Source organism: Rhinatrema bivittatum, chromosome 6 (assembly GCF_901001135.1).
Source record: "Rhinatrema bivittatum chromosome 6, aRhiBiv1.1, whole genome shotgun sequence".
Classification (NCBI taxonomy): Eukaryota; Metazoa; Chordata; class Amphibia; order Gymnophiona; family Rhinatrematidae; genus Rhinatrema; species Rhinatrema bivittatum.
In genome coordinates, this window is record NC_042620.1 from 111,518,832 (window position 1) to 111,531,064 (window position 12,233).

Sequence of the window (12,233 nt, forward strand, 5' to 3'; positions counted from 1 at the left end):
GTGGATGTGATGGGCCTCCTAGGTATTAAGATTGTAGTTATGATTAGATCCCTACAGTAAAATCATATGCTTATAACTGCAGTTATTAATCATCAGAATTGGCAAATGTATCAGGATCATGTGATTCTGTTACCCACAGCAGTGTTTAAATGACAAGATTATCCAAATGTGTTACTGACTTTGTCATTAAATTTAAGGTGTATGGGTTTTAGCAGAGCAGTGTGATACCTTTCTCCACACAGAAAGGTTTGTGATGCCTGTGACTAAAGAGATTACAAAACCATCTCTCTGCTTCCATAAAACAGTTACTAGACAGAGGTAGTGGCATTATTTTGTGGAATAATGAGAATTTCAAGCATGTATAAAATACTACAAGTATTTAAAAGCAAAGTAGTATATCTTTGAGCTTATATAGTTGATTTTAGTTGTCATTATCCATAAAGTTTTGTTAAAACACCCTATCTCTACTTTTCTTTAAAAAAATAAATGGGTAACAGGGGCCTCAGAATTTGCTTTTCATACTATTTATATTTTTCTTAGACCTAAAAATCTAAGATAATATCCTTGAGCATATAGTAAAGTCTGAGAGAAATATCACATTTTCCCATTTAATCATTTGTTAAAATATGAGTAACTGATCTTTCTCTTTTGGTTTCAGAACCAATAATAATGGAAGGATCCACTGAATTTAAAATTCTGGAAGATGGATGGACAGCAGTATCTGTAGATGCTAAAAGGTGGTGTTACATCTAGGGCACATTTAAATTCCATATGCATTGAAACTGTGAATATCATTAATAGTCTTATAATGAATTTGTGAGTTTCTGCGACTGCCCTGCCATTACCCATAATAACTGGGATACATATATATTTCAGATCAGCACAATTTGAGCATACCATTGTAATTACACCTGGAGGAGCCGAAATACTAACTAAACTGTCAGAAGAATCTTAAACATGAAGCAGGGGAGTTCATGGACCTTTGCTGTGTGGCGCATCGTTTGCTTTTTAAATAATGATTCAAATCCCATGCCGACTATTTTGGGAGTGAAACAAGTGCAAAATACAGGGAGAGGAACTGTACAGTACATCTTGAGCGATGTATGGACTACATAATATGCACCCTTTGTATTTTTTCTGTACAACCAAAGTATGATGAAACATCTGTATGTTGCAAAGCAACCATAATAAATATTTTGAAATCTTGTATTGTCTCTTTAAGATCAAAAGAGTTATTATTATTGGCACTACATTTAAACAGCCTTGTTTCAGATCTTTACAACTCACAATAGATACCACATGCCAGTAAATGCAATATTTTTCCAGAATGTAACAGTATAGTAGGGCCTTAGACTAACGATATAGACACTTGGTCTTGTATAGCGTTTTAATTACTAGCATAGCATTTGACGAAAGTCTGATTTATAGTTCAGAAATATTTATTTTTCCCCTAAAAGAATTGAGTTAAAAGATGCATATTAAGCAGGTTTTTTTAGGGGTTTTTTTTTAAATAATTGGTTCTGTTATACAATTTAAAAAAACAAGATTAGGAATCAATAAGATATAGTGGATGGGAGTGCCCGTTTTTCCTACTTGGATCTCTTATTATAGAGTCTCTGCTTAATATGTACTCGGATATGGGAAAATAGTTTATTAATATCAATTTATTTTCGTTTTTTAAATTGGAAACAAAAATGCAAACACGACTTTTTAATGGAAGTTTTGAGAGTAATAAAACCGTTCTTCAGTCTGGTCTGCATTTTTGTTTCCAATTTTAAAAACGAAAATAAATTGATATTAATAATACATTTTTTTTCCATATTGGAGTACATATTAAGATAGGTTAACGTCCATAGCAAATTAATTATATTAGATCACTTCACTTACACACAAATGAAGAAGAAAGAAGCGCAAACTTGGAAACCAAGATGAATTGCAAGCAAACCCGAAACCAGTTATATTCTGAAGGTGAAGCTGGTAATGTGCAATTAGGTAGCTGCTAATCAGCCTGCCGGAATGTAACCGCTTTTAATTTGGTATTCAAATGGAGTTCACACTGCTGCCGACCACAAGCCTGAGCTGGGATATAACCCAGCCACAGCGATGTCTGCAAGTGGGATTCAAAACTGCCAGAAGTGCTGCTGCACAACGAGAAACGGTAAACCTTTTTCATCACGGTAGCCTTAATTATGATAAATCCCTTTGTTAAATGTGTCTTGTATTAAATGTCGAATTTAAAGGCTCACAGCCATTACATATACAATTTAATTGCTGGTCTTTTTTTTTTTTTTTTTTGTCCAGAAAGGGTAGGCGACTTGTACATTTTCTGCAGTTTTGTTATTTGTACTAGCTAGTTAAAACTATGCTAACCCTTCCTACAAAATTCAAAATTAAACTCCATGTCACTCCCCTCCTTTCAGTGTTGCAGACAACTGCTTACTATAACAATAGTTTCACTTGGCTTAATTTGTATTTATCCTTAAAACAATTGATTGAAATTTGAGATAGTTTGCAGAACTATATTTGGGCTACAAATAAACGTAGTAGTAAACAAATAAAAACCAAACTCTACTGGTGGGTTCTATACTGCGGATTTACTAAACTACTTGAAGGGGTCTGATCGTGATGAACGGTTTAAGATCCACCATTGCTGGAAGTGATGGCACAAAGCAGCTGTGGTCCCTCTCTCCTGAAGGGCGATGGGACCTGGGCAGTAGTAAAATATCGCAGAAGTACCCAAGTGCTGTGTCTGGATGGAAAACAACTAGGTCGAGACACCCTCCGTTTATTTTGGTGCACCATACCGAAGCCACAGAATTGGCGCTGCATTTTTAACATTCTGCACCCAGATTGTGGTTACAAACATTGTAACTGCATTAATATTCTTCTGTTTCATATTTCTAGCTGCGCAGGAGGAAAGTGCTAATAGCAATCGAATTAGGGATTTACAGAAACATTAATGTTAAGTATTCATGATTTATGTTAATTTACTATTCATCGTCAGGGATCATTTATTCTGAGAGCACGGTGCATGCCATAGGTAAACAACTGTATAGATCATGTCATAGAAATAAGACATTAATTGATAAGTTGTCTTTCAGAGAATGCTTTTTCTCTCTCCCTCTTCCTCGCTCCTTTTAGTGTAGGATCGGATTGCTTGAGATTAGACTAGCATCTCGTTTTAGTGTCTGTTTACGATATGAGGTTATCCAAGAATAATTTTATTAAGACTGCATGATTTTACCAACTGCTGTGGTAACAAGCTGTTTGTGGAGCAATTATACTGAGGTGGTGGTATTTATGGTACACATTTATAATTCTAATTACAAAGGTGACTAAAATTAAAAAAAAACCAAAACAAAACTGTTGACTTGCTGTAAAATAAGAAACTTTTTTTTTTTTTAATGTTTTAACTAGCTATCCCTGAGCGATTTAGGCTGCTAATTAATGAGGAGTTGTGGAGAGATTTTTTTTTCCTTTCCGTTTGTTTGTTAGCCCTGAAGTTTTAGCAGCGTGTTCTCTGAGGCTGCACTTTATACCTACTCCATCTGGATACCATCATAATCACATGGCCATAGATTTGAACAAGGATGCTCTGCAGCTCTCCGGTGACTTTCAAAACAAGTCTCGTTTCAGGGTTTGTAGATCTTTGAGGTTGTGTGTATTTTATAATCAAGTCATGGGAAGAAAGAGGAAACTTGGTGAGAACAGGTGCTATTGGATGTAAAAGATATCCCTTTTATAATTTAAGATGGCTTCCATGGGGAGCATTAATATTTTTGTACAAAAAAAAACCAAAACAAATATAATTTCATTTAGCGGACAGAAAACACAAAAAGATACCCTGCGATTTAACGCTACGAGTAACACGTAAACTGTGTCATGTCATTTAAAGAAAACAAGAATAGAGGCTAAGCTTAATTCGTTCCACAGGTAAAGAAAGCGTAGCAGCTTTAACACTTAAATTCTCAACTCAACCTAATCGTTTTCTCTGCCCCCCCCCCCCCCCCCGACCACCGGCTTCCTCTGAATCTTAATTTGCACAACCAATTTTTTTTTTTGAGTCCTGCATCGATTTGCCGTTATTTGGAATTAAGCAGATTGGCTCTTTTGGTTCAGTTTATATAAATTTGTACATATTAACTGCTCTGGCAGAAATGGCAATGATGGTAAAAATCCGCTAACCAGTGCAAGAACACAAAACTCTCAAATTGGCACTGCACTGGCAGGAGTGCAAGAATCGGCGGAGAGAGAGGACCGTTCAATGCACGGACCTGTGATAGAACATGGCATTTCTTTCATGTCCCTTACTTATTTTATTCAAAAGACCTTATCGGGTAATGAAATACAAATCTGCATCTCCGTGTAAGGGGAGAAAGAACGAGCAATGGCCCAAGCATCGGAAACGCATTGACCGACTGAAGTGAAGATCATTGTAGGATCGTTTGAAATATGTCAGTTTCTTTAGACTGATGCTTCTCTTACATCGAAATGATGCATCAGCTGCAGGAATCAGTGCTGGGAGGAAAAGCAGCCCTCTCTAATATCTGTAACGGCATCAGCACTGTAATTTGTTTTGAACGATCTTTTTTTTTTTTTTGTTGGTGTTCTCCCTGTGCCAAAAATGTGTTTCATTACACAGATCTGGTCCTGTGATCACGGCGCACCCCCAGACAATCTAGGTGTAACCGAGAAAGTTCAGCTCAGGCCAGATCAAATCCCAGGCTGTTTAATGCTTAAAGGCTGCGTGTTGCTATTAGTGTTAAATATATGGCTAATTATGCGTATGAAAATTAAACATCAGTGTTATGCTAATGGAGCCGCCTTCAGCTGTGGATCAGAGCACTTGAGACTAGCATTTAATCAAATGAATCAGTAACTAATACATCTGCACGTGTGAACTTTCACAAGATCATTTTCCTGTTACAGTCACACCACTAAATTATGAAAGAAATAATTATCAACACTTTCTAATTATCTAACAAAGTAATTTGGGATTCACCATAGGCTCTGCTCAGGGTCTCGCGTTACCACCACGCATATGTACACTACAAACTTTCCAATTCATGTCGCTTTGGCGCTTCAGATGACAGGGACGGGTTTTCTCTTCCCTCGGGAAGAGTGATTGGAATCCTTGCAGAGCACGAATGTTGCTCCAACACTTTCAGCAAACATATCAATTCAGGAAATAAAATAAGGGTTAACATTTTCAATGAACAGTAAGCTAAATGCATCCCTTACTTCCTCTAGAAAGATCCACAAGTGCTTATTTATAAGGGAAACAGGCAATGGGGCAAGGAAACCCCTAGTAGGTTGTCAGTACTGGGAAGCTCAGCGTGGTTCATAGGGTTAGGACAATAGGTTAAAACCAACGTTTGAAGATTGGAGCTGATGCATTTAATGGAGAGAGAGATGAGCAAACAGGAGCGGATGCGAAACTTTACTTAGTTTTTTGTTTTTTTTTTGGTCCAATCAAGAGGGACATCCTATTTTAAATTAAAGAAAGGTATTTTACTATTTCAAAGCGCCATTGTGCGCAAGTGTCTCGGTCTTACAACAAAACCTTCTTTGTTTCATTCCTCTTGCATTTATCTCCTCGTGGATCGTTTATAGCAAATGACAGATTTTCACACTGTGGCTTACCAACATATTACAGAAGCCGCAAGTCACAAATTATAGTGTGCGGGGAGGGAGAGGAGGGGTGGGGGGTGGGTGCAGGACAGGGTGATTAACGGGGGAAGGAGAAAGTTGTGGGCTTGCGGGGCTCTCTACAGTGTGTCAGTGACGGGAGCCGTCCCAGCTGAACTTTTTCTGCTGCTGCCTGTCTTCTGTTTGTAGGTCCTGGTTTCCAGCCTTGATAGCGGCGGCCGTGTTGTTATATCCCAGAGCACGGGGCTCTCGGGAACTCGTCTCCTCCGCTCCTCGCCTCTCTCCGCTCGCAAACCCTCGTCCAGTGGAGCCAAACCGGCTCTGGCCAATCAAAGGCGGATATCCAGGCAGCCGACCAATCAGCTCCGCCGCCTCATGAATATTCATGGCTGGCTGAGTCAAACCTTTTAGGCGAGTTTGTGTAGAGCTACAGCATCATGCTTAGACTTTTCAAAGAGACAAACTCCATTTTCTTATGAATGGAAAGTGAAAAAATCGGATCCGCTTAAATTGGGTTCCTTCCCGTACCGAGAACACAACAGACCCACCACCAAAAAAAAAAAAAAAAACCAACCCCGAGCGAGGAGAGACAAGCGGAGAAGAAATGACCATGACTACAATGCCAGAAAGTCTCAATAGCCCTGTCTCGGGGAAGGCAGTCTTTATGGAGTTTGGGCCGCCGAGTCAGCAAATGTCTCCTTCTCCCATGCCCCACGGACACTACTCCATGCACTGTTTACACTCCGCCGGCCACTCGCAGCACGACAGCTCGTACAGCGGCGCCTCGTCCTTCTCCAGACCTCTGGGCTACCCCTATGTGAACTCGGTGAGCAGCCATTCCTCTAACCCCTACATCAGTTCCGTGCAGTCCTACCCCAACAGCTCGAGCCTGCCTCAGAGCCGCTTAGAGGACCCAGGTACAGTATTGACGCGCGGCCGCGCTCCCTTTCTCTTTGCGCTTTGCCGTGCGAGTGCAGCCGCCGCCGCGACAGAAAAAAAAAAAAAAAAAAGGAGCCGGCGCCCACGGCGAGCCCCCCAGAAGCCCCTCTCCGCGCGAGGCTGCCGGTGCAGAGCCCTGCACGCGGCACAATGCCGTTTGCAAAAATCAAGCCAGATGTGCACGTATTAGTCTTCGTAATTATTTATTGCGTAGCGCTATAAACAATGTATGCAATTAAGGGTAATTAAACCTAAACTGCAGCCTGTAAAAATAGCAAACTTTCGCTGGTGAGCACTGGCTGCCATAATAGCCGCGAGTCTTTGTTAACATTATATGATCTTTACTTCTGCTTTCTTTTCCTTTTTTTATTTTGTTTTGGCTTTCTTTTTTTTTTTTTTCCCCCTCAAATTTATTATTGCTATAGGGGCCGAAACGGAGAAAAGCACTGTGGTAGAAGGTGGGGAAGTTCGTTTTAATGGAAAAGGGAAAAAGATCCGCAAACCCCGGACTATTTATTCCAGTTTGCAGCTGCAGGCTTTGAACAGGAGGTTTCAGCAGACTCAATACCTGGCTCTGCCCGAGAGAGCGGAGCTGGCAGCCTCGCTGGGACTCACCCAGACCCAGGTACATGTGACAGGCTACTGCCAGCCCTGCCCTCGGATCCATTCACATGCCATCACAAGCAGTAACCTTGCACTGAAATGAATCGACTAGTCACTATTGCCAATAAAACCCCATCCTTAAAATAATTTTAGACTATGGTGAGACCGACTAAGAGTGCGCTATTAGCAATATCCTAATCTTTGCATCGATTGGTATTGCGGTGTCCTTAACCAAAACAGAACATGCACTATCAACCATACTGAAACTGGATGCTGATGCACTTTAAGTTCCTTATATGAAAGCTGTTTGGGAGTGCACTACTGGCAAATGCCTGGTCTTAAAAAGTATGAATGTATTGCACTATTTATAGTTTATACTAGAACAGGTTTGGAGTGCACTATTGGCAATAATCTGAACCTAAAATTGATTGCTATTACACTCTATGCTCTTGTGCTGAAACTAAATTGAGAGTTTACTATTGGCAATGATGAGACTCTCATACTGATGGAAATTGCACTATTTGTTACTTTTAACAAAAAATGATTAGGACTGCGCTATTCCCGTACCATTTGATTGCTATTATACTATGTATGCTTGTGCAGAATTGGGATTACACTATTGGAAATATAAGACTGAGATTGCAATACCTACTCTTGTACAGTACTTGAACTTGATTGAAATTGTACTATAGGGAATGCCCTTGTACAGAGCTGTAGATTGCACTAATGGCGATAGTGACGATTTTTGCACTTAGGCGAATCGATCATCACGAGTCTGATTACCGTATCGTCCATCGAATATATTGCTGAAAGGGTTTGCTCTTTTTGCATCTTTCTGGACTGTGGAGACACTTGTGGACAGAGAACTGGAACAATAGCAAGTAGCTGAATGTCTTTGGTTATTAAAAAAAAATTGGAATATTTAGCTGACAAAGAACCCGACTCTGCAAATTTTAATCAAATATTTTTCAGTGCAGTAGAAAATATAGATTTAATCCGCAGGACGGTGGGGCTTTCCAAAGGCAAAGCTAGTATAAATTGAACTGTCATATTCCTTTGTCCTAGTTCAGGAAACGCCACTATTATTTTGAATATAGATAAATATTTGGAATTGGCCAAAAAGAAGAATGGTCCCAATTTTATCCGTTTCGAGTAGAAGTTAAAGTAAAAGAAATCACAATGGCTATCTGCATCCTTAAAAACAGCTTTCCGTTAATTCTAACCTTGCAAAACGTTCGTTTTAGTTTTTTTCTTAGAAGGTTAATTATTCAGCAAATTAAACTTTTACTTTTAAAACGCGACATCAACTTTTCAATTAGAATTGTTATTGTTATTGCTATTGTGTGCATCAAACGGTGTCGAGAAACGTCAGGAGCAGGGATGTAAAACAATTTCCCATCCCTAGAAATGCCGGAACGCAACTGAATGCACAACCGCGGTTTTATTTTAAGACGTGTGGCCACTTATCTTGCAACTGCGAGGATTTTTTTTTTCTCAATGTATTAATATAAATTTTAAGAACATATTACTACAACTTTATGTTTTCATACATGGGAAACACCCGTATTCAGATAACTGGATTTTTTTGTTTTGTTTTGTTCTGCAGTCCATCCTTCTGAGCAAAATACTCTTTGCAAATAATCACATATTGTTCCCTCCTAAAATAATTTCCGCTATTTTATTTTATTTTTTTACCTTCCAGGTAAAGATATGGTTCCAAAATAAACGGTCTAAATTCAAGAAACTGATGAAGCAAGGAGGGGCCGCTTTAGAGAGCAATGCCTTGGCTAATGGGAGAGCTCTCTCCGCCAGTTCTCCCCCAGTGCCCCCCGTATGGAACACTTCCACCTCCTCCAGTAAGGCCTCTGCAGCAGCTCCTGGCACTTACATCCCCAGCTACACGTCATGGTACCCTTCAGCTCACCAAGAAGCTATGCAGCAGCCTCAGCTGATGTGATTACAAACCCAGCCGACCCATTTCTTCGGTCTAGAGTTTTAAACAAACTAAACAAACAAACAAATAAAACAAAAGAACAAACAAGCCAACAACAACAACAACAAAAATCAGAAACCGAGAGCTCTGGCGTTCACAGAGCCATTAGCACTCGCAGAGGAGTGCAGCACAGATGTGATGCGGGGCTGGTTCCCAACTGCTGACAGCTGACAGAGCAGCCTCTGAATCCGAGCACCGGAGAACAGCCTGGCAGCAGGAAGAATAGCAGACACTCGTGTTTGTGGGGGGGGGGGGGGGGCAATCAGAGAAATGTGTTTGTAGAAAAGCTCTTCTCGTGTCTGTCTCTCTCTCTGTCTGTCTGTGTTGATAAAATATAGGTCATCTATTCCTTTTGACATTTCTCTGGCCTCTTAATAGCAATCTTTTGACAAATGGTCATGTTTTACAATGTTTTAAAACATCTTCCTATATTGACACCAACTCATTAATATAGGTTGTTTTTTTTGTGGGGGAGGAAGAGGAGATGGGAAAGAATCGGTAAGGGTTGGGGGAATAAGGGACTGATTGGGAATGACGGGGTTATTTATTGAGTAAAAACCACTAAAAATGCAAGAAACATATTGAATGTCTGGCTTGCAAAGTGCACTGTTTAAACACACAGTTACAAAAAAAAAAAAAAAAAAAGATATGATTTTTAACTTTTACAATAACTTTTCTACGTTTCCTGGATTAAGGAGAGGTTTGGTCCGAGTGATTTACTTTTTTTTTTTTTAATTACATTTCCAATGTATGAAAAAAAAAAAAGCGCCCCACATTTTGTGATTATGACAGCGGAATACTAGGCCTGCTTTACTTGATGTGAATCCATCAGGTAATAATAGATCCCCGATCAAGAGAGCACGTTACGGAATCATTGGAAACAATGCCACTATTGAAGGCACTGCAGGTTTGAAAATCTCCAGAGGCTTTGCCGCGCAGTCAGAAAGTCTCGGGCACTGAGAACCGTGCAGGGTCCGATCGCTGTGTACATAATATTCTTACTGTTATGTAAACATGTTGCACAAATTTAGCCTTTTCTGTTTCGTTTTGTGTGGCTGTAAACCTGATGCTTTGTGAAATGGGATCTTGACATCTCTTACTTGTGAATTTTGGAATATGTGATTACTGAAATCAACTGTGTTTAGTGTTCCTATATGTCAAAGTTTAGTTTTATATTGAGAATGTTAACTTATTGCTTTGTATCTTTAAAATCTTTGTACATAAGTTATAAAGTTTCTTTAAGACAGTAAAATTATGGTTTCGAAAAAAAAAGAGATGATAATGTGTAATTGTTTTACTATTCAGAATTTTTTGCCTAGTTGAATTGTTTATATATAAAGGCTCCTTCCTAGTACAATTCCCAGTGGTATCCAGCAAACAACTCAGGTTGAGGCCTGAAAGAGACCAGAGTGGAAACTTTAAAATTCTGTTATAAGGGAGAATCATTTTGCTTTTTAGAGTTCAAAATTTCAGATTGAAATAATGAAATATGATTTGAAAACGGATACGCGGAGAAGGGGATTATTTTGTACTGCGAATCCATCCGGATGTTGTGTAGGATTACTGAGCAAGGAAGAAACCTCTCCAGACGGGGCGGTCTTGCATGACTATCAGGCCTGAGGCCTTTTCTGGAAACTTTGTAATCAAGTGCCAGACCAGCTCTTCATGTAATGACCTCAGAAGTGTATTCTTTATTTTGGTATTCTAGATGATAAGAATTTTATGGTTGGAAATCCATTCCATGTTCCAAAGATTGGTCCACAGACATAAGAGCTGAACAAAGCATTTGCAAAATTAAGGACCTTCGGGATTTTTTTGTGTTTGTTTTGCCATTGATGTAGAATGGTGGTAAACCTTTCATGAAAATGACCCTCAGAGATGCAACCGAAGCGATGTTTTAGGCAGCAAATATTTCCAATGCTCTGTATTTTGTAGTGGAACGTGAACTCTACGTTCTTTTAGTTTCTCTCTTACTATTCCAGATTTATTATTATTATTATTATTATTATTATTATTATTATTATTTTACTGGGGAGTGGGCATCGCTTTAGCATTAAAACATATATTTGAAGAAGCTTATTCCAGGAAGTATTTTAAAGGTCCCACTGTATGATAATTTGAGCCATCCCAGCTTTTGCTGTGACCATAATTAATCACAGTTGGAAAGGTAAGCACTTTGTTATAGGTTAACAGGTAAAAAAAAAAATAAAAATTCTCAGGTGTTCTTAAAGTAAAAAGCAAAACCGGAATGGTTCGACCTGCAATGCAATGGGAGTGTTAAAACATCCCCTGGTCATCTCTCCATCATAAGGGGCATTTTTCTTTTCACTCTAGCAATATTAGCTGAATCTCTTCTAGCCCTCCTCGCTCTTTTCGTTGAAGTCCTCCCTACAAGTTTCTGTTTTTCCTTGGGTGAATGACAGGGAAGCAGTGGTGTTTTAAGTGAATAATTAGAAGAGAAGCAGGTGCTTCAGAGAAAAAAAAACTGCAGTTTGCTCGAGAGAAAGTTAAAGTGCAGATCAGTAAAATGTGACAAGTTCAAAGGAGCATGTTATTTGACGCGCCGGTGTTGTAACCGCGCCTTTTAAGTTCCATCTCTGTGGGGATTTGAGAGGCAGTGATGACAAAAAATAGTCTGTATACAGAAGGGTAAAATCGGTTTAAAGTATATGTGCAGCAGTGAGACAAAAGAGCAATTTTTTAGTGCAAAATAGATACTTTCCTTGTTATTTGGGATGTGGGATGGGGAGGTGGGTAAACAACCCTTGTGCTCCATGGAAGATGCGCACTTTCAGGCAAAGCGTTTTCAGATAGTTCTTAAAAGGGGATGGGCAAATCCAGCTGCAACAATTTTTACAAACACATAAGCATCTTAACAAATAAATTAGGGTTTCCTGTATTCGTTTGCAGGGATCAGGGTGAACTATCAGCTTAAAGGATTTTTAAAAAATATTTTATAAATTTATTTTAGATTTTTTTTATTTGCAAAAAGACCAAAATATAGGATTATTTCCTAATATTCAGGGGTTTATACACTGTAATTTTAAAT

General features: G+C 39.1%; 2 protein-coding genes across 4 annotated transcripts in view; both read left to right on the top strand.

Annotated features, from left to right (window-relative positions):
* METAP1D (methionyl aminopeptidase type 1D, mitochondrial) overlaps positions 1 to 1,214 on the top strand; it is a 154,041-nt gene extending 152,827 nt beyond the window's left edge. For all 3 annotated transcript variants that reach the window (XM_029605789.1, XM_029605791.1, XM_029605790.1), the window contains exons 9-10: positions 659 to 737; positions 877 to 1,214. In XM_029605789.1, coding sequence (XP_029461649.1) covers positions 659 to 737; positions 877 to 955 — 158 coding nt within the window. In that variant the 3' untranslated portion in view covers positions 956 to 1,214. The remainder of the gene's footprint in view (positions 1 to 658; positions 738 to 876) is intronic.
* Positions 1,215 to 5,959: 4,745 nt separating this feature from the next.
* On the top strand, positions 5,960 to 9,422 carry DLX1 (distal-less homeobox 1). Its single transcript, XM_029605793.1, has 3 exons — positions 5,960 to 6,566; positions 7,014 to 7,213; positions 8,894 to 9,422. Exons 1-3 carry the CDS (start codon positions 6,254 to 6,256, stop codon positions 9,146 to 9,148), a joined length of 768 nt encoding a protein of 255 aa, XP_029461653.1. The 5' UTR covers positions 5,960 to 6,253; the 3' UTR covers positions 9,149 to 9,422.
* The last annotated feature ends 2,811 nt before the right edge of the window (positions 9,423 to 12,233 follow it).

Coding starts and splice junctions, on each gene's coding strand:
- DLX1 (XM_029605793.1), top strand. CDS start 6,254: ATGACCATGACTACAATGCCAGAAAGTCTCAATAGCCCTGTCTCGGGG. Junction 6,567..7,013: donor GAGCCGCTTAGAGGACCCAG/GTACAGTATTGA, acceptor TTATTGCTATAG/GGGCCGAAACGGAGAAAAGC. Junction 7,214..8,893: donor TGGGACTCACCCAGACCCAG/GTACATGTGACA, acceptor TTTACCTTCCAG/GTAAAGATATGGTTCCAAAA.